The sequence below is a fragment of the Chrysemys picta genome, chromosome 19 (assembly GCF_011386835.1).
Source record: "Chrysemys picta bellii isolate R12L10 chromosome 19, ASM1138683v2, whole genome shotgun sequence".
In the NCBI taxonomy this organism is placed as follows: Eukaryota; Metazoa; Chordata; order Testudines; family Emydidae; genus Chrysemys; species Chrysemys picta.
In genome coordinates this window covers 23,685,027-23,710,188 of record NC_088809.1, presented here as the reverse complement: position 1 = coordinate 23,710,188, position 25,162 = coordinate 23,685,027, and the positions used below count along the sequence as shown (strand labels likewise).

Below are 25,162 nucleotides of genomic sequence, written 5' to 3'. Positions count from 1 at the left end.
TTCAGTACCTATCCTTTGAAGGGAACTCCCTTTTCTTGGAGCAGACTGATGCTAAGCTCCATAGTCTAAAGGACTCAAGGGCTACTTTAAAAACCCCAGCCCCGGCTCGGAAACACTATGCACTCCAACCTATGGGCCATCTCTATCCTCCACAGCATCCTCAGTAGAGGCAGATTATAGCCACAGGAAGAATTAGAACTACAGGAGGAGGCCTACACCTCCCAATCCAGGACATCTAAAGAATGCGACCTGGTTGCTGATCCACAAGTTTACCTCATGCTACGTCATCACTCAGCACGCTAGAGATGATGCAGGCTTTGGTCAAGCGGTGCTAGTCTGCTTGTCAGTGAAACTCTGATCCCACTACCTGACCAATTGCTTGGGAATCACCTACATTGGAATAGACATGAGCAAACACTCCAAGAAGAAAAGACGGTTACTAACTTTTCCGTAACTATTGTTCTTCGAGATGTGTTGCTCACGTCCATTCCCAAGCCCATCGTCCTACCCCTCTGTTGGCATTGCTGTCAAGAAAGAACTGAGGGGGTGGTAGTTTCCTGTATACTGCGCCATGTAGGCGTCACTCAAGGGGGCCCCAGAGATGACCTGATGGATACCACTGGGAGGAAAAATTTCCGGCGACAGTGCACACGGCGTGCGCACACCTACATTGGAAGGTTAGTAACTGTTTTTTCTCCTTCTGCACTGCCCCAGGCCATGAACTCTTGTTTTGGGTACTTGTACAAATCCTCTTATACAAGATTCCACCCCATGCCCCAACTGATATAGATGTTGGATTGGAAAGGCTGGAGAAGATGGTTTAAGGTAGTAAAAGGAGTGTGACTAGATGAAATAAAAGGAAAGAAAGCTTAGTCTATCTAGAAATCCTTCCTAGTTCCTAGGCTGTGAAATACTGGCCAAGGGAAGTAGTGGAGACCCCATCCTGTGGGACATTTAGAACCAGATGGGACAAAGTGCGAGGAAATGGAGGGCAGTCCTTTCCCGGCAGAGTGCTGTGCTCGCTGGGGCCTGACAGGGCTTCTCTCTTCTGATTACGTTGGGATAGTGATTGGCCAGGGATGCTGCTCCCTTTTCTCTCTACCACTGCCAGGTTTGGAGTCTGAAGGGCAGGTGTGGTGATAACGGGTTTCCTGTTTCTCATCTAGGGGAGCTAATGGATGGCAGGAGAGGGCTGGTCCCCTCCAATTTTGTTGAACGCGTTTCAGATGATGACCTCATGACCTTTCTGCCTCCAGAGGTAAATGATCTCACCCAGAGCTCGTGCCGCGAGAGGAGCTTTGTCGGTGCAAGCACTAGCAGCGGAGAGAGAAGTGATCGCTCTGCTGACGAGGCCAGTGTCAGTCCATTGCCTAGTAGACCAGAAGACCAGGAGGAGCCTGTCAATCACACAGCAGTGCCTTACCCGAGAAAGCTGACTGTGATCAAAGAGCTCAGCAGCAGCATAGTTGTAGGCTGGGAGCCACCACTTTTGCCAGCTGGCAGTACAGACGTCCAGAGCTATAACGTCTATGTGGATGCAGAGTTATGCCAGAATGTGAAGAGTGGTTCTCAAACTAAAGCTGTGATCGAGAAACTGGACCTGGAGCTGAAAGCCTATCGCATCTCCGTGCAAAGTGTGACAGAGCAAGGAAGCTCCGATAAGCTGCGATGCACTTTCTGTGTAGGGCAAGATTTCTGCATAGCACCAATGCTCCTGAAAATCAGAAGCATGACAGCGACCTCAGCAGAGATTACCTGGCTACCATGCAACAGCAACTACGGTCATGCAGTATACCTCAACGAGGAAGAGTGTGATATCACAAAGCCAGGTGTCTACTGGTACACTTTCCACAGCCTGCGCCCTAGCACTCAGTACGTTGCCAAGGTGGAGGCCCGGCCCCCCAGGGTGCTCTGGGAGTTGCCCCAGGAGAGGCGTGAGCAGAAATCAGCAGCGATACACTTCACTACTCCCTTAGCAGGTACTGGGGACGGAGAGGGACAGTTTTACTAGGTGGTTTCTCTGATTTCCAAAGAGTACCACTTGGAGCTGGGGCTGGGATTCCCAGTTTGAGAAGACATCGCCTCACTAATTCTCCTTGAGTTACCCTGCTAAAACCAGCCTGTAGCGGGAGCAGTGGGAGGGCTAGCCACCCCGAGTGCCTGCCCATCAGAGACACTAACTATGGACCCAGGGTGGCTAGCCCTTCCCACAGCTCATGCTGATGCAGCTACTCTGTTTTTGGCACCCTAGCTTTATGGGAGCTACCCGGAGTATGGCAGAGCCCCAGCTCCAAGTGTAGACAGACCTAAGCTGGTTTGTCATTTGGTTTTAACATTTTCTTGTTTTAGTTTTACAAGATAAACTCTTCTTGCTGCAAGTTGCTGAGTGAAAATAGCAAATGTCCACCTTCACTGAAGTGTGTAGTGTGCCTTCCTGGGGGAGAGGTGACATGTATCATCATTAAATACACGCACCATGCTGCAGGAATCACTTCACTTCACCCTCATCTACATTTGCAAAAGCCTGATTTCCACCTGGGGAAATTCACAAAGCAAAAGCATTGCATTTTCACTGCTCTGATTCGGTCTGTTTTCCCCAAGTCTGGAGATGAACCGCTCGAGTGATTTCTGCTCCTGTAGCTTTCGGGTGAGAGAGCTTCACTTCCTTCCTTCTACTACTTACTTGGATTTTGTTTGGCAATTATGCCACTGTCATGACAAATACAAGGGAAAATCTCATTGATCTCTCCTAGGAACTCCTGATGCACCACTTGATGTCCAAGCAGAGCCTGGCCCCTCAGCAGGCATTCTGGTTATCAGTTGGCTACCTGTCACCATTGATGCAGAAGGCTCATCGAATGGGGTCCGAGTTACCGGTTATGCCGTGTATGCCGATGGACAGAAGGTAATATACATGCAGTCACAGGCTGGATGCTGGGGTGCAGAGGGATGTAGGATGGGGATGTTGAAGTGGAGAGTGGGTATGTTATTGTAGAGGCTCCATATGGTTCAGTGAAGTCACATGGATGATGCCAATTAATTTGCTGTTGCAGTGGTGCTCAGATGCCCCCATCAGAAGTGAGGGAGTCCCTGTCATGTTAGTGATGTGCAAACACGAAGGAAGACAAGGGCTCTGCTCCAAAGAGCTTAGGGCTGAAACGTCAGCTGCAAAAAGACATTCTCTAAGGACATCATTCAGTATGGTGCATGTAGGGAAGTTCCCAAGTTAGCTGAAAGTTCCCAATTACACATTTGGCGTTTTCAGACACACCCACGACAACAGATTCAGAGGCAACGTGTGGGGGAGACATGGAGGGACACGTCCCCCCTCCTGATTTGCTGCTTGGTGTGATGGGGTGCGCTCACCACTCTGGCGCCTCCTGTTGGTTGTCTTGGGAATTAGCTCTGTGTAGTAGTGCGCCCTCTTCTGGTGGTGCCTCACTGCTGTCACTCCGGCTCTAGGACCCACGTCTCTCCAAGGACCGTGGTGGCCTCTTCAGCAACAGTGCCCTCCTGCCATGCCACACATTGTCCTCCCCCTCTTTTGGGGGACCTGCAATCTCTGTCCAGCCACTTCCCACAGTAGCAACTGCAGTCCAATGTCCTGAGGCCGCTTCCCATGCGTCTCCAGCACCCTCTTCTGCCCTTACATCAGGGCCTCAGCCCGCAGGCCCTAGCAGTCAGCCAGGAGCTCTCTCTGGCTTCTCTGGTCCCTGCTTGCAGCACTGCTCTGTCCAGGGTGCTGGCAGTTCTCTCAGCCCTCCAGAGACACAGTCCTTCCTCCCTGGGCTCCAAGCAGAGAACTGCCTTCCTCTGCCCTGCAGCTCCCTTTTTATATGGGCCTGTTTGGTCCTGGTTGGCGGCTCCTTTCAGACCTTCTCTGATTGGCTGCTCCGGTGCAGCCTCCTTAGGACTGCTTTTAACCCCTTTTCTGCCAGTGGGGGGCAGCTGCCCCATCACACTTGGCTTGCACTGAGCATGCTCACACGGACTGAGCATGCTCAGTAACACTGCTGAAGCTGGCTGCCCTCACTCTGCCCCACCTCTATTGGCAGGCATGGGTTGTCTCTGAACAGATTGAGAACTTTGGGTTGATGCTCAACACGTGGTGTCCTGGGTGAATAGGATGTCCTGGAGAAATGGAATAATGTCCGTCGAGTTATTTTTGAATATTAGGACCAACGGAAATAAGAACTTGCACTATTCAGGCACTGTTAGCTCTCCCAGCTTAGAATTGTGCAGGGAATCGAGTAGCTACTCCAGACAGCACGGACTGAGGAGGTGCGTGCAGTGCTGGGAAATGGAGTTCTCTGCCACTGGCTCGCTGTGCACTCTGTGGCAAGTCACGTCCCTCTCTGTGCCTCCCTTTCCTTGTTTGTCAAGTGGGTTAATTCCATTGGGGGTGGGAGCTCGTCTTCCAGGTAAGGTTGCATAACTAGCGTGTCACCCACTCTGTTCCCTAGACAGGCTGAGCTGGTGGGGGAGGGAGGGTCAGGAACGGCAGCTCTATCCCAGAGCCTGGAGCAGTTTGACAGGATAGTGTCACGAACCCTACATTTGTCTGTTAAGTCCTCTTCTTCTGTGTGTTGGTTTATCACTTTCATATCAACAACTGCCTCTTGACAGGGCCCCTGTGGTTCTGCAGGCAGAGGAGCCAGACCAGTAGCTTTGGAGTGTCAGAGGTAGCTCAGCCAGTCATCACTCCCTCCCTCCAGTAACCCTGCTCCAGCCTGGGCCATCTCGCCCCTTGCCATTGCCCAGTTGGTGCTGCCGGGGAAGGAACTGTTTAGATGAAGAAAAACAATTTTGACTGGGTGAAGGTAAATGGGCATAGCGTGGGGGGAGGCACCATGCAAATCTCCAGCCTCACTCGTACTCAGCCAATACTGCTCACAGGATCATGGGTGGCATCCTGCTTTCTGCTCTCAGTCTGGACACATAGCTCCTTAAATATTATCCGTACATACATTGTGCAGTGATTGTGATGTCCAGTAGGCTACTAGCCCTCGGTAGAGACCTCACATAGCCCTTTAGTGAATTATTATGCATATATCTGACCCAGCGGATCCCTGTAAATCTCTATACCCCCCATGCCCTCTGCTTGTTTGCCCCAAAAGGGTCCCGGATCACATCTCATCCCTTACATTGACACAATAGGCTAGCCACTGACTACTCTGTCTGTATTGGTTCGGAACCCCATAGCCTGGACTATGCCACTGCAGTTTCCTTACCCTTCATATGTACAATTTCTGTATCCTATTCCTTCAGCACTACACTCCGCACAGCAGCCTGGAGTTGGTACCTCATACCAGAGAGTGGTCTGTTGGAATCACGTGGCATCTCCCTTTAAAAAGACTGCAATAATTAGAGAGAATGCAAACAGCAGTGATAAATGAACTGGAAGGCCTCTTGGACCCGGAAAAGTTTAAGGCAGGCCTTGCAGAATCCACTGACCTACTTGCCCATGATGGGCAGCACGTGTTCCAGAGAGAGGTCCATCAACTCCTTTAGGATCTCAGCTTTTGTTTAATGATTTAAGTTTGTAGTCTTCATTGTTGAGTAGAAATCCTGCTGAAGAATGACCTGAGTGCTGGCAAAGTAGTGACATCTGCAGGAGACCACCCTAGTACCTCCAGTGCTGCTCAAAGCTCTGCTCAGCTGCAGCAGACAGAACACTGACCAGAGTCTTCTCAGCTTCATTGCTGCTATTCAGAACCCTATCAGCAGCAGTGAAGCTGGCAGAGCTGGGATAATTGTCACTTGCTTGCTGTTTGGGAAGTGGAGGTGGATGCCAGCACTGTTGTCTATAGAGGAGAGATTAACAGAGTAGTGGAGATGCCCACAACGCATTGTAGCAGCCTGGTAGAGAATGGAGTATTGAAGATCCTGCCACTGCCAAATAGCAGCCAGGAGGAACTTTCTGCCTCAGACCTGACTCCTTGAGTCCAAGCTGAAATCTGGGCCTGCCTCTGGCATCTCCTGATGAATGTTCAGATGCCAGATTAAGGCCAACGCCGAGTTCTTCATCTTTCCCCCCAAATCTTCCCCCTTCCCTCCTTTCTTCATTGTCAAGGACAACACCACCATCTTCCCTGTCACTCAGGCTCATAACTTGGGTGCCATCTTTTGACTCAGCTCTCTTGCTAGGGCCTCCCATTTATGCTTTGTCTAAATCTTGTCAGTCTTCAGTCTAACATCTCTAAGGTCTGGTCTTTCCTCTCCATTCACGCAGCTAAAGACCTCATTCTGAGTCTCAGCATCTCATGTCTTGACAGATGCACCCTCCTCTTCTCTGGCCTTGACAAATGCCACCTTGCTCCACATAGCCATTCAAACTTCCACTGCCAAACGAATGTAACTAGCTCATCATTTTGAGCACCTCACCCCTTTCTGTGCATCCTTCCACTGTTCCCCTTCGTTCTCCATCATGTCAAACACAACCTCCTCAGCTTCACTTTCAAGCCAGTTCACAGATTCTCCCCATCTGTCTTGTCTCCAGGCTATCTATTGTCACTACTGAGATGTCAGCTCGCACCTCCGCTCTGCCAATAACACCAGCCTCTGTCACCCACTCATTACATTGTCAAATAACAGTCTTCATGCTTTGTCCCAGGCTGCCCTTCACCTATGGGGGGAGCTTCCTGTGAACGTCCACAAAGCCACCTGACTGTCGTCTTTCCAATCCCTCCGTAAAACTCTCCTTTGCCATGATGTCTAAAGAAACCTTGACAGCAGATAGGGCAGCTGCTATTGTGAGATCACTGCCAATCAGGTTGCCAGGTGTTGTTTTCTTGTGCTCCCTCGGGGGTCTGTCTCCTGTATTAGAGCTAGAGTGTAAGCTCTTTGCAGCAGGAACCATCTTTTTGGTATCAGTTTGCACAGCGCCTAGCAGAACGGGGCCTGGAAGGGAGCCGCAGATGCCAGCTCCCTAACCAGGAGTGAAATGCAGAGGCATTTAGGCACCTAACTGTTGTTCGTGCTGCAGAGTTGTTAATGCAGCTAGTGCTGCCGTTCTTGGAGTGCCTATCTCAGCTGCGCTAGCAGACAGTGCAGCATGTGGATTCAGCAGACTTCAATGTTATCCATAAGAAAGGCCACAGGCTCGGTTCGGTGGTGAAGGCGCTTGGCCGGGTTTGTCGTCAGCCAAGCAGGGTCCTAACGCCCCATAGGAGCCACAGGGACACTAACACATGGATGCTTGTGACAAGGTACTTGCTCAATCAGCATAACAAGGGACGTGTTACACTCCAGACGTGGTTAGTTACCACCCTTCTCTTTGTACCTGCTAGTACCAGCAAAACATCCTCATCCGTTATCTGTTGTCCCCTCCTTACCTTTACGCAGGGTCGGTGTGGTCCTGTACCACCTCTTACAAATGTGTTTATGTAGTTACTTGAGAACTCTGGGTGTTCTTGTACCGTCTTCTCCGGTCAAGGCTGTGCTTACCTGGGTAGCTGACACTCAGTGTGTCGCTATTCTGCCAAGGCCAGGCCTGCTGTGGTTCACACGGCTAGTGATGCCTAGGGCTCCCGCAAGGCTGCACTGACTAGCACTGGTGAGGGCCTCTAGGCCCCTGGGTGTTGAGCAGGGGGAGGTGCAGCTCTCCGCTCAGGACTCAGCAGTGACCCTCTCCTGGAGTTAGGCATCTCAGCCAGGTCAGCCGTGCTGTAGCAGGAGAAACTCAGGCCTTTCTCATGAAAAGCCAGAGAGAAACCTACCGCATGGTAGCCTATAGCCCAGGCCCCCGGAGGTCTGGGAGAGCTGCTCTGCCTGATGTGGAGGGGAGACTTTAATCTAGGGCTCTTACATCACTTGGGAAGCCCTATCCACTGGGCTATTGGGTATTCAAGGGCAGGGAGCTCTCGATTTTGCCTGTTGAAGTTGTTCCACTTTGTATCAATAATTCACTATTCATTGGAACAAGGACTAGAACCAAGTTCTCCACAACACTGGTGTGCGCCCTGACCCCCTGGTTATTCAGGGTGGGCCTCTCACTTTCTCCTGTGGACGTAGTCCCTCTTTCCTAACCACTAGGCGGAGACACACACCCATGAAAAATTATCGCGCTGCTTGTCCCCGGTTATCTGTTGGGTGAGATCTGATCCGTGCTCTGAGCACACCTGCTCAATTAGACCCTCTTGGTGACATATGTGGGGTAATGTCTAGTTGGGAAATCCCGCTTCGGCACGACTCAGGCTTCGGCTTGGGGGAGGATTGCAAGGAGCTCACTAGCTGTGGGGCGGTGTCAGACGCACACCGACCAACAGAAATGGAGCCGCTGAGGGTACGTAGAGGCCCAAGTTTGATGCTGCAATAGCCATCAAACAATAAAAGTCACTGAGGTCAGGACCTCCTTAAGCACACACAACAAATAAGATTTTGTAGGTGTACCACAGTTGTCATGCAAGGTTAAGCTGATTTGGACTTAAACTAACATTCAGTTGCTAAAATTTTGCAGAATCCCCTATTCCTAACAGTTGTTCTCAAGAGGTCTCTGGGGACCTGAAAGATGGGGCCCTGCAATCATGGGCCAAGGTCTTACAGGTTATGCAGGCCCCAAGAACTACCCTTCAGGGCTTGGGGAAGTAGAACCAGAGTGCATAGAGGAAGGTGTGGAATTAACAATACAAGTAAATGTAACTGACAATACAAATGTATCAATAACAAAAATTAACAACAAAATGACTATTAGAGAACCTAACAAAAAATAAACCTGATGCACTGGGGACCAAAGTTTTTTGGACACAAGTGGTGATTGATAATTTGGTTGGAGATGGGGGAAGTAGAGAGAGGAAAGGGCATTTACCCTGTCTAGTGTAGTAACCCCTCTCTCTCTCTCTGGACCCAATGCTAGCACAGGACACCCACCAGATACAGACACAGAACACTGAACACAGACTTTGTCGCGACACTATAACAATGGTATTTTTAAAACTCTTCAGCAGGTACCAGCTCTCCTGATGTTCTGGTTTGGAGGCTGAAAGATAGAAGCTTAGAAACAAAATTAGCACAGTGCTCCCACCATGGCAGACCCTGCTCAGTCTCTGCCACAGTGTGTTCGGTACTTGGGGCTGCACACATGCTCATTAAGCGGTGCATTTCTTGTGAGTGTAAATCCTCCCTTTCTCCCAGTAAAAGGGCGGTAACACTCCATCTAGAAAAAAATTCCCGTTTTAAAATCCCCAGCCATTTTGCCATGGCCTGGAGATCTGAGGCAGAAGCAGGCACTGTTGTTAACTGTTTCACTTTCACTTCCTCTCCTGTAGTTGTGACTGTTCTTTTTGGTACTGTTGCAATGGCATTTTGGCCCTGGGAGGAGGAATTTACCCAAATATCCCGTTCCCAATCTCCAGAAGGATCCCAAAAGTCTGCCCCTTCTGGGGTCTCAAATGTCCCTTCTCCTGATGTTACTGCTGCTGTAAAATTTGAGAGTGCTGTTTTAACTCTCTGTGCCCAACCTTAAGGGCATCTACCTGGGTTTGGTGCTAATGGACATACAGACCCGTTTCTCTGCTTCTGCATCAAAGGCTTGTAAATCTTGGTGCAGTTTCTTGTTTTCATTTTTACGTTCAGCCAATTGAAGGAATACCTCGTTACAGGTTTTCCACAGAAGCCAAACTGCAGCTGCTTCTTTTTTTTATTGGAGTTGCGGGTTTATAGATCAGTGTGTGGACAGCCAATTTATCTTCTAGGTCTGAAATTGTGTGGACATCAGCTAACACTTGATCAGACCAAGGGCTGTGTCCGAATTTTTGCAAGATTTGTTCCAAAGGGGTAACATCTTTTACAAATGCCAATTTCTCAGTCTCCTCTCCGGGAGCCTTCTTAAAAGACTGCTTACATTTAAACATTTTCTAGTATACCCAACCGCCTCTTGGGACTAAAACAGCAATGCTTATCCTCTTACTCTTATTTACCAATACTTCTTTCCTGGAGCGAGAAAGCGACTTCTCCTCCCTTCTTTCTAATGCCGGCAACTCTACGGACCGGGGGAGTGAGAAAGCTACTTCTCCTCCTCTCTTTACCCGGGCTTCTACCACCGGGGGTGTGCACACCTTAATAATCGATTACTTATTAATACTTTTCAAGGTTTGTGATCACTTTTCCATTACTCAGTATCAAAGTTTGTTTCATTACTCAATAAATGCTCGAGATACCTTTCCCCCTTTCGTAATTCTCCACCAAAATGTTGTACTTAAAGTACTGCACAGGATCTTTTCAGGGGGAATAAGGCAAAACGCCACATTTATTAGTAATACATGTATTAATTAACACTGTATCATATGCATAGGATATATATATTACACTCACACACACAAGCACACTCCGTCTTGTTGTTACCAACTAGTTGGTCCCCTTAACTGCAGTGGCCAGGTGAGTTAGATGGGGGAGGGGTGGAGCCGGGCTTCTGCCGATCCGGATCGATGCTCCCATGTTGACAAGACGAGACCCGGGGTCCTCTGCAACACACCTCACTTTTATAGCAGCTTCCCTCTCATGCAAATCTGTACCAGCTTCAAAATCTGTGTCTGTATTCATTGGTCCTTTGTGCTGCTTCCCTCTGGGTGTTGTCCCAATGCTGCAAAGAGGGTGTTTCCAAAAGAAGGTGCTTGCTTCTAACCCCTGAGGCCGTCAGTATGTCTGCTCTTCTTTAATGAGCCCACTTGACAAGTTTGATTGTCCTTGGGTCTGGCTTCCATTCCCTCTCCAAGGGTTGCAGCTGTCTGGAGGTGCTGCCTTCCAAGCCTTTACTCATTCACACCTTGTTCATTCAACAGGGCAATTGATTAAGAGTGTGTGTGGGGGGGAAAGATCTTGTTCTACTAGCAAAAAGACATTTTTGTTCTATCTTACTCTATCCTTAGGGGCTATAACATTATACCAAGGTTCAATGCAAAGTTTCTATATGAGGCTTTAGCTTTCGTGAGTTTTACTCACGAAAGCTCATGCCCAAATAAATCTGTTAGTCTTTAAGGTGCCACCAGACTCCTTGTTGTTTTTGTAGATACAGACTAACACGGCTACCCCCTGATATATGAGGCTTTGATACAAAGTTTCATGAAAACAGAGGTCACACGTGGATAGACCCACTACAAGGTTACATGAAGAGGCACAATGTAGAATCATATGAAAATTATCAGAGATTTATCTACACATAGGCAAATTTTCCAAACCATCTAAGCAGGTTAGGTTCCTAATTCCCATTGATTGCAGGTTAGGCGCCGAACCTGCAGAGGCTCTTTTAAAATTCCCATTAGTCACTTGTCTAAATCTTTAGGTGTCTAAGTCCTTTTTGAAACCTGGCCCTCAAGCACGCAGGTCACTTAGGTACTTCTGAAAGGTTTTTGTGTTAGTAGGCATCAGATGCATATTTCAAGCCCTTGGTGAGGGAACTCACCCTCTACCTTAGAAGCAGGAAAGGAGAGTGGGGTATGAATGCTCCACACTCCAGTACAGATGCTTGCAGAGAATCCCTTAGAGCATTACAAGCTGAAACTGACCTGCAACATACTGTACCTGTGGGAAACGCAGCCGCCTCGAGTACATTTACATTGCAAGAAAACCTGTGGCAGCGAGCCTCAGAGCCCTGGTTAATGAATGGGGCTTGCAGGGTTCGCTCTACGGGCTAAAACTACCAGTGTAGACATTCAGGATTGGGCTGGAGCCCAGGCTCCAAAACCCTCCCCTCTCACTTGGTTTCAGGGCCCAGCAGGAGCCCGAATGACTACACTGCTGTTTTCTGCTCCAGAGCATGAGCGCCACACGTCCGTTGACCCGGGCTCTGAGTCTCATTGCACTGGGTCTGTGCAGTGTAGCCTTGCCCCTGTAGGGTGAAACACAGCAACCAGGAAAAGTGCACAGCACAGAACCGTTCGGACAGGAAATGGCAAGTCTTTTCCTTTCCCCAGGCCAAAGCCAAGGAGCCTGGAAGACTGTCAGGGCTTGGGAGGGAGGGAAGCAGCAGCCAGTTGGCTTGGCTGGGAATGATGCCAGTATTAGGAAACAAGAAGAGTCAGCATTTGGTTCCGAGGACTCAGATGGGGGGGGGGGGGACTGGAGAAAGGGGAGATGATAGTTCTAGCTTGTAAAATCTCCACATTTCTCATGCAGTTGAAGGTAACTAAATCTGGGCAAAAGAGAAAATCTCAACAGCTAATGCCATATGGATGTGCTAAAATTGGAGAGGGTTCATTGGCTCTCATTGCTGCTTTTAACAGAGCATTTTGCCAATTCTGGTTCTGCCAGCAAGGGCTTCCCACAGCCAGCCCCTTCCCCCCTTCTTTGGGACCTGCCCTTTGTCCTGGGGCAGCCCCAGGAGTCCTTTGTGGGGCTGCAGTCACAGTTGGAGAGTTGGGTTCTTGCTGGGGTGACCTATTCTCTTTTCTCTGTCTGCTGTGACTTGCCTCATCTCCAGCCGCAGAAGGGCTGGACAGCTGCAGTTTCTTGCTACCACTCAACTGCCAGGAGCTTTGAAAAACGATAGAAGGAGAGTAGGGTTGGACGCTGGCTGCTTGAGTCCACACGCCTAGGGTCCTGGGCAGGCTTTACAGCCCCCGCTGCTGCCCAGGCTACCACCGGGTCATTGCTGTTCATTCTCGAGCTAACTAGGTCAAAGCTAGCTCAGGTATGTCTCCACATGCTACTGGAAGCTGTTACCTGTGCACAAGAAAGAGACTCTTCCTGTTTCTCTGTTGCAGGTGATGGAAGTTGCATCTCCAACTGCTGGCAGTGTCCTAGTGGAGCTGTCCCAGCTGCAGATGTTCCAGGTGTGCCGGGAGGTCTCTGTGAGAACTATGTCTCTGTATGGAGAATCAGCTGATTCGGTGCCAGCCCAGATCCCCTCAGCCTTGCTGAAAGCTTCTAGACATTCCTCACTATCACAGGCTGTTGTTTCTACCAGTCTTACTTCCAGACTGCTCTGTGGGGAACCCAAGGGCTCTCATCCCAAGCGAATGCCAGTTACACACTGCACAGCTCCGCTCTTCCCTCCACAGAAGTGTTCCACTGACGGTTCAGATGCCAAATTCACTGTCCACACCACTCCCAGCTGTGACGGCTCAGTGAATTGTCTGCCAGGGAAGATCTCCCCACACCTGCGCCTCTCCTCTCCCCGGGTTTCCTCGGTGCAAGTGTTGGGCACATCATCCCCAGTTTCAGACACTGCAAGAGATGAGCAGTGTCTGATTTCCCTTCCGCAGCCTACAGGAGTGGGCGAAGAACCCGAGCCGTCGAGGGCAGCAGCATTGAAGGGCCCTGGTGAAGACATCGAGGCCCAGGGGACGGTGAGTGCCTGGGAATGCTGGTCATGAAGTCTAAGACACTGGAAAGGGGAAGGGAAACAGACCTCGTTGGGGGGAGCAGAGAGAATGTACAGGGAAATGACACAGTGCCGTTTTTCTCCTTGTCAGGTGACACACTGTCTTTGAGAGTGTGTGGCTCACACTGGTGGCAGAATAACAGGGGAGCGTTGCCTGCTTTGCTGTGTGCACAGAACAGGAGGGGACAAATGAACCTCATTGCTCAGCTGCATGTGCACCAGCAGATCAGAGAACTGCACCCAGGAGGCAGGAGATAGGAAATGGGGGTGATGGAAAAGGCACCATCGTCATTATTCTTATAGGTGGTGATGATGGTGTTTGTACGGCATTCGCCATCCAGCCATCTCCTATCAGTGCAGGCTTCTGCACACTGCGGGATTGGTCGCTGTGAGCTGTGCTGGGTACAGAGGCAGTCTGTACAGGCAGCCAGCAAAACATCTGCAGGGGCGGTAGCCGATCAGGAGTGGGGGTTCCCATAGCACTAAGCAGTCTGGGGGAATCTGCACTCAGAGGCTAGCTTTGGTCTAGCTAAATGGAATAACAATAGGAGTGAAGCTGCAGCAGCAGCAGCTGGCTGCTTGAGTCCACACGCCTAGGGTCCTGGGCAGGCTGTACAGCCCCCGCTGCCGCCCAGGCTACCACGGTGTCATCGCTATTGATACTCGAGCTAACTAGGTCAAAGCTAGCTCAGGTATGTCTCCACATGCCGCAGTCCCATCTCTGACTGTAATGTAGACAGGCCCTGGGGGGACAGGTCTGATCAAGGTGTGATAATCAGCCATTCAGGGATGCAGAGCACTCTGTGAGGGGTGGTGGCTGGTAGTCTGAGGAATTCAGGCAGCAGGCATGGGGCAGAGGAGGCCTGTTAACCTGTGTTGTGCAGTCACAACTGTGGAGGAGAATCTTTGTCTCTTTGACACTTAGGACAACTCTTTAGGCTTCTCCTTTGGGATAGACTGCGGCACTGGGGCAGGCTGAGAGGTGTAGTTAGCAGGATGGCCCAGTGGTGCCCATCGAAATATTGGCCTATGTACTGATCCCCGTTTCTTCTCTTCTATAAGCCCAGTCTACTTTGTGCCTTTGCTGTCAGCCTGCATCTTAAAACCAGAAAGAGTCAGTCACTAGCAATGGGTGAGGTCACTCCAGTGTAATGCCAACCCCAGTCACAAAACGCTAGAAGGAACATGGAGTGTTTCCAGTGCAAAGCAGAAAGGGGCCACATTAAACGCTGCTCCTGCACTTGCATGCCACATGGGCTGACGGGGTTTAATCCAGGGGGATTGCTTTCATCTTAACCATGAATGGATGTTTCACACCCCAAATCACCACTGTCTTAGTCGTGGTCTGTAGTTTGCACTGAAGGGTGCAAAGGATTGGAATAGAGGGGAAAGAGATGGGGACCGGCAAGCAGGGTTGAGGGGCACAGGCGGAGCTGTGTGGGGAGCCCCGGACTAAAGCAGCAGGTTTTGCTGCAAGTCAAGATGGGGGTGCTTTGCACTGCCAGGGCTGGGTATGACTAGAGTCCCTTGGCAGGGCTGGGTAGGGGAAGCCTCCTGCACCATGACTGGCTATAGACAGGCTACCCGACTTCTAGTAGCAGCAAAACTCCCTGCAAAGTGTCAAGCTCAAGGTTGTCTGTGTCTCGCTCCCCACAACCCCTGATGGCTGCAAAGGCATTTGTCCATCACCCTCTTCCGCCAAGCTGCTGAGATAGGGAATGTGTGAGCCAGGGCCTGGGACTGAGAAATAATCATGCAGCCTCCGCTTCCTGACCCAGCCAGTTTCTTTTCCAGGAGGAGCTCTCTGTGAGCAAAGAACCGGAGCTAGAAAGCAGTGACGGGAAGATGCCCATGGAGACCTGCCACGCATGCTTTGTGGAGGAGCGGTTGCAAGAGTCAACCATTGACAGAGAGAGGAAGGCAAATGAGCAGTGCTTGAGTCCAGAGCCTCAGCTCTCCACCCACCAGGCTGAGCTGGGTGTGGACAGTTGCAGAGACTCAGACAGGAATGGAAGCGTGTCCCCTGGAAAGAAACTGATGAAAGAAATTTCCCGAGGAGACTCTTCTCTGATGGTGCCCAAAGTCAAAAGAGAGGTTTGTGTTACCGTGGGAGAGTTTCTGCCTAAAGGGGGCATTGTTTTTGAACCCCAGAGCTGCGAGTGAATCATGCAGAGTCCTGTGCAATGTATAGGAGCCCGGTTCTTCCCCCCCAGATACGACACGCTGAGTGATTTTTCCTTTTGCCCACATAAATTGCTCTCTATCCCCGTTCTGCTCTCGTCTCCTGCCATACTTAAGATTGCTATCCTTAGGCAGAAGGGGAAGTGCAGCGTTGTACGTTGCTGAAATGGTGAGCCTGTCTCCGAGGTCTGAGTTCTACATCAGAGGTTTTTCTTTTCAATAGCAGGAAGAGAAAATAGCAGAAGCAGGAAAACGGCAGCTGAATCTGCTTGCTGAGCACAACCGCAGCTCTGACCTGTCAGATATTTTGGAGGAGGAGGAGGAGGAGGACCTATGTTCAGACATGCAGGGAGAGAAGCAGTGGGACCCAAGGGCTTACTGCAGCGGAGAGAACGGGGGAAAGGTAACTTCCCGCAATGTCACCTGACTGGTGCGTTTGAGTGGACTCATTCCATTCCATTAGCGAGTAAGAGGGGCCACCTCCCTGAGCCCAGATGCTCTCAGCAGCTGTTTGCTAATCTCCTACACTCAGAGCTCTCCGTCTTACAGGCTCGTGTCCTCTCTCACTAGCCGGAATACCCGTTTGTTGTAGAAGGGAAGGGATGGGTGTGAGAAATAAACTCTGGAGTCAGATGGGTAAGTAGTTCAAACATGTACTGCAAAGGTAACGCTATAGGCTGAAATCCTGTCCCCATTGGAATCAATGGGAAAACTCCCATAGACTTCATTGGGGCCGGGATTTGACAGTGAATGTTCAGTAAATCAGTACTCAAATGTGTGTAAAAATACAAATAATCCGTAATGTTCACATGTGTATAGAGCCCATACAAAACTGATATGAAGGTGGCATTAAAGGTCCAATCCTGCAAACACTCATGCACATAATAACTATCTGCACGTGATTACAGTTGGACTTCTCCTGGGCATAAATAGATGTCTGCAGGCTTGTGGCCTGAGGTTATACGAGTAAGCTCTCAAAAGTGAGGGAATGTCAGCTGAGTTCACACATGATATGAGAAGTAGCATGTGATGCTGAAATTAAAGACTCCATTGTAGTAATACACCCTCAGCAGGGAAGAGAGTTAAGATTGCGTCTGACTGAAAAATGGCATTTGACCACATAAATGATTGGAGTCATGAATAAACACAAAGGGGTAGAATTATGGTTGTGCTTGCAAAGTGTGTCTTCAAGCAAGCTGGAAAGACTTGCAGAGAATGCTCTTTGGTGTCCGTGCCTGAGACCGTTTGAATTCCTTTTACAGTTCCAAAAGGTAGCTACAATGAGCTGATCTGGGGCTTGCAGCTTGACTGGCAGCTTGCATTGCTGCTCTGATGAATCTGCTGGGGAGAAATAGTTAGCAATGTGATGAATCTGCTGAGGGTCCATCTGCTGCTGCTGTTTTCCTCCTGCTCAGGAGGGACATAGGTGGCTAGGTGGGAAGGGTCAGGGCAGCTGGCAGACCAGTTGGGAAGAGGTGTGTCTAGCTGACTCTAGGGCTGGTGCAGTAGCTGGAGGCAGTGGGCCTGCCTAGGAAGGTGCACCTGGCACTACTGGGGTTTGGCTTACCACAGCAGTCTGGCAGCTCTATGCAGGAGGAACGAGGCTCCTACTGCTGAACATGGGTTTGTACCACTTCAGGGTAAATTGTGAAGCAAAGCACTTTATTTGTGCTCTGTCCAGAACTTCTGTAACATATAAACTGGGCCTGAAAGTGTTGCTCTTTTTAAAAAGCTCTGCTTGGTGTTTTCATTAAGAAACTAGACAGATACAAAACCAACCTGGTACTTACTCATGGTTTACAAACTGACTGACAGATCTCAAAATGTAATTGTAAATGGGGAATCCTCATCAAGCAGGTGTGTTCAAGGGTACCGGAGCACTCCCAAAAGTGGGGGTGGGGGGCAGGAGCCCCTACCTCTGGCCAAGCCGGAGCGGGGCCAGGGAGCCCACCCCAACCCCCCCTCCACCTGGAGCAGGGTGGGGCTGAAAGCAGGCCCCTGCCCGCACCCCTGACACTGCCCAGGGCAGGTGGAGGGACCCAGGCTCCTCACAGCTGCCCACACAGCTCTCCCCAATTCAGCTCTGGCTGAGGGATGGTGGGTGCGGGGAAGAGGGAGGTTCGGAGCTGCAGCCCGGCCATGATAAGTAGGGCCCTACCAAATTCACAGTCCATTTTGGTCAATTTCACGTTCATAGGATTTTAAAAATCGTTTATTTCATTATTTCAGATATTTAAATCTGAAATTTCATGGTCCTCTAATTGTAGGGGCCCTGACCCAAAAAGGAGTTGTGGGGGGTCGCAAGGTTATTGTCGGGGGGGTTGCGGTACTGCTACCCTTACTTCTCTGCTGCTGCAGACGGCGGCGCTGCCTTGAGAACTGGGCAGCTGGAGAGCGGCGGCTGCTGGCTGGGAGCCCAGCTCAGAAGGCAGAACCACGACCAGCAGCTGCGCAGAAATGAGGATGTGTGGTACAGTCCTGCCACCCTTACTTCTGCCCTGCTGCTGGCGGGGCGCTGCCTACAGAGCTGGGTGCCTGGCCAACAGCCGCTGCTCTCCAACCCCCCAGCTCTGAAGGCAGTGCAGACGCAAACCCCCCTAAAATAACCTTGGGATGCCCTGTAACTCCGCTTTAGGTCAGGACCCCCAATTTGAGAAACGCTGGTGTCCCCCGTGAAATCTGTATAGTACAGGGTAAAAGCACACAAAAGACCAGCTTTCTGGGGGAGAGACCAGATTTCAAGGTCTGTGATGCGTTTTTCATGGCTGTGAATTTGGTAGGGCCCTAATGATAAAAGCTGGGCGGGCAGCTGTGAGGAGCTGCGGTGGACCCCCCACCTGCCCATGCTGCAGGGGACCCGAGCAGCCCCTGGCCCATATCCCTGCCCCCAGGGCCGGTGGAGGGTCCGTGCCGTGCCTTCTCACAGTGCCTGCACAGCTCTTACCGGGGCTGAGCTGCGGCTCCAAGGCCCCCCCGCCCCTCGGCCAGAGCTGGGTCGGGGAGAGCCGAGTGGGCAGCCGGTGTGGAGTCACGAAACCTCCACCTGCCCTCGGCCAGGCGGGGACACCAGCCAGGGGTTGCTCTCACCCCCCTCCTCCCCACATGCCAGGCAGATGGAGGGTCCGCGCAGCTCCCCACAGCTGCCTGGGCTCTCCAGCTGGGCTGCATGCTGGCCTGGCTGAGGGGTGGGACAGGGCCTCGTGAGGAAGAGGAGGGGAAGGGGGTCCGCGCTGGTGAAAAATGACCGGGCCAGCCCCCCCCCCACACTTTCAAGAAGGGCCCTGCCCGCCCCCCCCCCTCCAGTTCTGGCACCACTGGGTGAGTTTCTAGTGGGGTCACACAGGGATTGGTTCTTGGCCCTATGCCGTTTAACATTTGTATCAGTGACCTGGAAGAAAACATAAAATCATCACTGATAAAGTTTGCAGATGACACAAAGATGGGGCAGTGGTAAATAATGAAGAAGACAGGCCACTGAGGGAGAGTGATCTGGATCGCTTGGTAAACTGGGGTCACACACACAATATGTTTATCAATATGGCCAATTGTAAAGCACACATCTAAGAACAAAGAATACTTACAGGATGGGGGAACTCCACCCTGGGAACCAGGGACATGGAAAAGACTTGGGGGTCATAGTGGACAATCAGCTGAACATGAACTCCCAGTGGAATATCAGTTAGGAGTAGGTAGGTTATTTCACCTCTGTATTTGGCACTAATGTCGAATACTGTGTTCAGTTCTGGTGTCCACACTTGAATAAAGATGTTAAAAAATTGTAGTGGTAAACTCAAGGAGTTCTATCTATTTAGCTTATCAAAGAGCAGGGTAAGGGGTGATTTGATCACAGTCTATAAATACCTACATGGGGAACAGAAATTTGATAATAAAGAATCTTCAATCTAGCAGAAAAAAGTGTAACATGATCCAGTGGCTAGAAGTTGAAGCTAAGCAAATTTAGACTGGAAATAAGGTGCAAATTTTTAATAGGGTAATTAACTATCGGAATAACTTACTAAGCGTCACGTGGAGTCTCCATCACGGACAATTTTTAAATCAGGACTGTTTTTCTAAAGATTTGCTCTAGTTCTAGCACTATCACTGGACTTGAATCAGGCATTAATGCCAGTAAGTCCTATGGCCTATGGCTTGCCGGCTGTCAGACAAGACGATCACAGTGGTCCTTTTTGGCCTTAAAAATGTAATCTATGGAATACCCTTTCCCAATTATCTTCTTTTTGGGGAAGGATTTTAGCACAGTCTGGAAGCTTTGGATGGTGGCATCACAGGAGCCATCTGTGTTGCACTTCCAGAGCCCCCAGTAGAAAAGGAAAGGGGATGGATACTGTTAACGTTAAAAGTTAAAACGCAGTAAACCTGTAATGCCCCGTCTGTATTGGCAGCTGTTGGGTCAAAAGAGCAAGGAGAGCCTCGCAAGTTGGCTGCTCAGAAACAGCCTCTTGTTTTTAGAATTTTTTTTTTAAGGGAGCCTGAAACAGCTGCTTTGCGGGGGAGGGGGCACCACGGATTCTGGAGTATCTGAAGTGGAGCATGAGCATGGGATGGCTTTGCGAGGGTGGGGGGGCAGCAGGGGAGATCAAGCAGCAGCTTCCCCTCTGGAGCGCTGCTGTGAGCTGGTGGAAACAGCTGGTGGAGTCTGGAGGGAGACTACCCAGCATTGGGAGACAGGCCAGTAGCGAGCAAGGCAGCAAATGGCATTAGAAAAGAAGTGGGGAGCCAGTGGATAGGGACCCCAGTGGCTGATCTGTGTCATCGCAGGGACACCAAAAACAGAGCTGAAAGGGAGAACGTCCAGGTCAGAACACACAAGAAAGAAAGAGATGGTAGGAATAGTAGGGACAGTCACAAAAGGGACTATACCTAGGAAGAGGAAAGACAGTGGTCGAAGGCGAAAAGAGGAAAATTAAAGGAAGAGCAGTATAGTTAAACAAGAGGAAAAATAACTAAAGAGTCTCTAAGTAACATAAGCAATTATTAGAAAAATATTGTTAAAAACAGTGAGAAAAATAAAGACAAAGGAAATGTGAAGGAAGCTGTAATAAAAGAGAAATAGAGTTAAGAAATCTGGAGGAAATGAGCTGCAGTGAAAGTAAGAAGATAGTAAGGACTGTAAAACAAAACATCCGGACAGCATCTGAAGGCATGCGGGAATAGAGCAATTGTCAGAGAGCAAAGGGACTGTAAACCAGAGAGAAGTGGAGGAATAACTGTTCCATCAAGAAGCCACCACATCACATCAAGGCATACATGTCTTTCTTTAAGCTGGAACTCAAAACCATAAACAAAGATTGCACAAGAGGATTGCTCAAGTTATAACTAAACACCCTAAGAACTTTCCCTCCAAAGTCTGGGCTTAAAGAGGCTAAAAACTGAGAAACTGAAAAGGAAACATATAACAGTGGGGTTTATGTTCTAGTGCATTGTATTTTCTAATTCAAAATTCTGTTATTTCATAAATGTATATTGTGACCTATAAGAGGAGTTTAATTAAGATACTAGGTAATATACAGTAGATAACAGTAATAGTTTACAGGAGTTTATGGTGTAAACCTAAGTAGTAGTAGTTCTTCGAGAAGTATCCCTAGGGTGCTCCACCGTAGGTGTGTCTGCGCCCCTCTGCTGCTGATCGGAGAATTTCAATAGCAGTCTGTCCTGCCCACGCATCTCTCTGCCTACCACGAGGTTAGCCAGCGTGCTTGGGCATTCCCTCCTCAGTTCCTTCTCAACCACCCCTGGTTAGAGATGAAGCTAAGAGCTGTCCATTCACGGATTGTTAACTCCCTTTAGTTTTGCAAAATTTTAGTTTCCCTTGAAGCTTTTTTCTTTGTTTTTTGTTGGCCATGCCAAAAAATTCAAAAAAGAACAAAGAAGAAAGGGTTCGCCTCGCCTCCTGGACAAGGGTGTGCCTGGCTATCCAGGCTTCAAAAAGTGCCTTAGCTGCAATCCATCCCAGTGACGGATGGACACTTGCAGTGCGTTCGCTGCCTACAAGAAAAACACAATCCACAAAAGTGTGATTGGTGCCAGCAGTTAAAACCCCGGTCCAGGAAAGACAGCGAGTTAAGGATCAAAGTCCGGCTCATGGGGTCGGCCCTTCAGCTGCCAGAGTCCTGGCGAGAGCTATCACCGCAACCTTCAATGTCGAAGGCAGGTAATCCCAAGGAGACAAGCCACTCACTCAAGACTGCTAAGAAAAGGTCTGAGAGTCCCTGTAGCGAATCCCGATCGAGCCAGAAATGGTCTCCGGCTCCATCGATGTCATCAGTACCGATGGTGTTGAAGCTGTCTAAAGTTGGTACCCAGGGCATGTGCAATACCGAGTCAACAGAGTAAGTCAGTCTGCCAAAGATCTGATGGGCACAGGCAAAGAAATACCGGTACCGTGGGGGGCATGAAAGACATGAAAGATGCACCCCGGGGAAGGCTATGTTGGCGCAGTCATTGGCACCTGCACCAACCCCAGCACACTAACAGACTGTACGACTAGGTCCGTATCTCCGACTCCATCAGTACAAGCCTCTTGGCACCAATAACCACCGGTAACAACGACATCCACATTGCGGATTTCCAGTGCGCGACAGATCTCTTGATGTTCAATTTACCGGATTGACCCCTACTCAGTACTGGGATTCCATTGCCAAGTTCTCCCAAAACAGTGGACTCGTTGACATCTCCATGCCATACCCCACCTTTCTCCTCATTGGAGTCGGATAGTGAGCTAGAGCACTTTGGTTCTCACCACTCGTCTTACCCGCCATACGGGACCCAATTTCACCATGAGCACCAGGCATATCGCCCACCCAACCCTCAACCTCCATGGTTTGGGCAGCCATGGTACCACTTCTCCCACTGATCAAGGACGCACACATGAAGGTCATAACAGACAATATGGCCCGCATGTTCTACATAAACCAACAGGGAGGTGCCAAATCTCATTCCTTGTGTGTAGAAGCACTAAAACTATGGAACTGGTCCATCTCCCACAACGGCCTAATATTAATTTCCTACCTCCCGGGAATACACAACACGACAGCCAACTGTCTCATATGCAAATTCCCACACAACCACGAATGGGAGATAGAGTTGACGATTCTATATGACCATTTCCGACAATAGGGGATGCCAGTAATAGACTTGTTTGCTACTCACCAGAACAGGATATGCCCACAGTACTGCTCCAGGGCAGGGATTGGACGACACTCCATGGGAGATGCTCTTCTCATTCCTTGGGAGAAGGGACTTCTTTACGCCTTTCCCCATTCCCTCTATTACTTAAAGTCTTGTCAAAAATAAAAAGGAAAAAAGCAAACATGATTCTGATTGCCTCCACCTGGCCCAGGCAGGCCCTGGCCCTTATCTGTCGCAGCTGGCATTATGTCCACTGATGACTCTCCCGATCACTCCTTACCTGCTGTTGCAGAATGAGGAATGCACTCTCCATCCCAATCTACGGATCCTGTGACTCAAAGTGTGGCTCCTTCATGGTTCCAGCACATAGAAACATCTTGCTCTGAGGAGGTACAGGAGGTGCTATTACACAGTAGAAAGGGCACTACTCGTCATACCTACCGTCAGAAACGGAAGAGGTTCCAGATCTGGTGCCAGCCCAAGGGGGTCACCCCTACTGCAGCCACTTTACCGGTGGTCCTAGACTATCTGTTGACCTTTAAGAAATGGTGTCTGTCTATTGGCTCGCTGAAGGTTCATCTAGCAGCAATTGTAACTTTCCACTAACAGGTAAAAGGCTACTCAGTCTTCTCCCTCCGAACTACGAAGAGGTTTCTTAAGGTCATAGCAAACCTCTTCCCTCAACCCAGTCTCCCACTCCCCAGTGAGACCTCAATCTAGTGTTAAAAGGACCGACTAGAGCGCAATTTGAACCCATGGCCACTTGTTCACTAACCCAACTTTCCATGAAGATTGCTTTCCTCCTTGCCATCACTTCTGCCAGAAGGATAGGGAAGATAGCAGCTTTGATGGCGCATCCCCCTTTTACTGTGTTCTTTCTTGACACGGTCACACTCAGACCACATCCAGAGTTCACTCCTAAAGTGACTTCTGCATTTCATATGAATCAACTTATTCAGCTTCCAACATTTCATCCCAAACCTCATGAGGAAAACATGGAAACCGTCCTTCTCACGTCAAGTGTATGTAGAGCTTGGCCTTCTATTTGGACAGGACAATGACTTTTAGAAAATCTCCAAGACTCTTCCTCTCCATTGCAGATAGGTCTAAAGGTACAGCAATCTCAGCTCAGAAGCTCTCAAAGTGGGTTTCCAGCTGTATTAAACTCTGTTACCAACTGCATAATTTAGCACCCCCACCTTCAGTATGCACTCATTCCATGAGGTTGGTCTCCTCACCCGTTGCCTTCTCCAAGGGTATCCCTATATCAGAAATGTGCAGAACAGTTACCTGGACATCTGTGCATACCTTTGCAGAGCACTATGCCATCCTGGGGGATTCGGCTTCAGATGCCAAATTTGGTGAGACAATATTGTCATCCATATCAGACTTGACTCTGAAGTCCCAGTCTCCATTGGTGGGTACTGCTCGGGAGACACCTACAGTGGAGCACCCGTAGGGACACTACTCAGAGAAGAAGTTACTCACCTTGTGCAGTAACGAAGGTCCTTTGAGATGTGTGTCCCTATGGGTGCTCCACAACCCATCCTTCTCCCCTCTACTTCGGAGTTTCAGTGGTTGACTCTGGGATAGAGAAGGAACTGAATGCCCGCACACACTGGCTAACCTTGTGACAGATGGGGAGCTGTGCAGGCGGGACAGACTGCTATTGAAATTCGCCGATCAGCAGCACGGGGGCACAGACACACCTACAGTGGAGCACCCATAGGGACACATATCCCAAAGAACCATTGTTACTGCACAAGGTGAGTAACTTCTTCCTGCTAAAACAAGTAACTCTGATTTACTTCTGATTATTCGCCACTTAACTGATTTCTACTTTGCCCCCAACTGATTGAGATAAAAAATAATTTGGCCTCTAGATTGCTCCTGCACCTCTTTATTGCTCTGATTCAGAATACCCCTTCTGTCTTGGAGTGCATTATGTCAGATAAAGATAAATTAATCACTGGACTGAAAGTTGCTGGTTGCCTAGCAACCACTGATCATGAACAAATTACATTAAAATGTTTATTTAAACAGAGGACAGTCCCAGCCAGTTTTTATATATATAAACACACACACACATATACTTGTTGTTTCAGAAGAGTTATTTTCCCAAAGCTGAGGGAAATTATAAGTGAAATTGATTCAGAGGAAAAATTTAGACAGAAAAATATGAATGCAAATGGGGAGTTGTTTAAGAAGAGTTCATTTGATGGCCAAAAAGCCACAATTCCATAATCATGAAAGATGACAACTTTGGCTAAAAGCACATCCTGGTTCAGTGGAAAAGTGAAGACAGCAATTAGAAATAAAAAAAGCAACATATAACAAATAGAAATAAAGGGGAAAGAGAGAGCAATCAATATAAATTAGAAGTTATGAAGAGTAGAAAATTGATAAAGGAATCTAAAGACATCAGGGAAAAATCCATTGTTGACAGGACTGACAATAAAAGGTGTTTTTAAAATATATTGGGAACAAAAGAAATCCTAGCAATGATATAGGTCC

The 25,162-nt window shown here is 49.3% G+C and overlaps 1 protein-coding gene across 31 annotated transcripts in view; it reads left to right on the top strand.

Moving 5' to 3' along the window:
- Window positions 1-25,162, top strand: part of TSPOAP1 (TSPO associated protein 1) — a 174,121-nt gene that overhangs the window by 118,524 nt on the left and 30,435 nt on the right. For 26 of the 31 annotated variants that reach the window (XR_010593833.1, XR_010593832.1, XR_010593831.1 and 23 more), the window contains 5 exons: window positions 1,167-1,979; window positions 2,754-2,905; window positions 12,699-13,283; window positions 15,113-15,412; window positions 15,723-15,902. Coding sequence is in view for 23 of the 31 variants with exons in the window: in XM_065573147.1 (XP_065429219.1) it covers window positions 1,167-1,979; window positions 2,754-2,905; window positions 12,699-13,283; window positions 15,113-15,412; window positions 15,723-15,902 (2,030 nt within the window). In the remaining 8 variants the exon portion in view is untranslated. The remainder of the gene's footprint in view (window positions 1-1,166; window positions 1,980-2,753; window positions 2,906-12,698; window positions 13,284-15,112; window positions 15,413-15,722; window positions 15,903-25,162) is intronic. The other 5 variants (XM_065573150.1, XM_065573144.1, XM_065573132.1 and 2 more) reach the window with 2 other exon arrangements.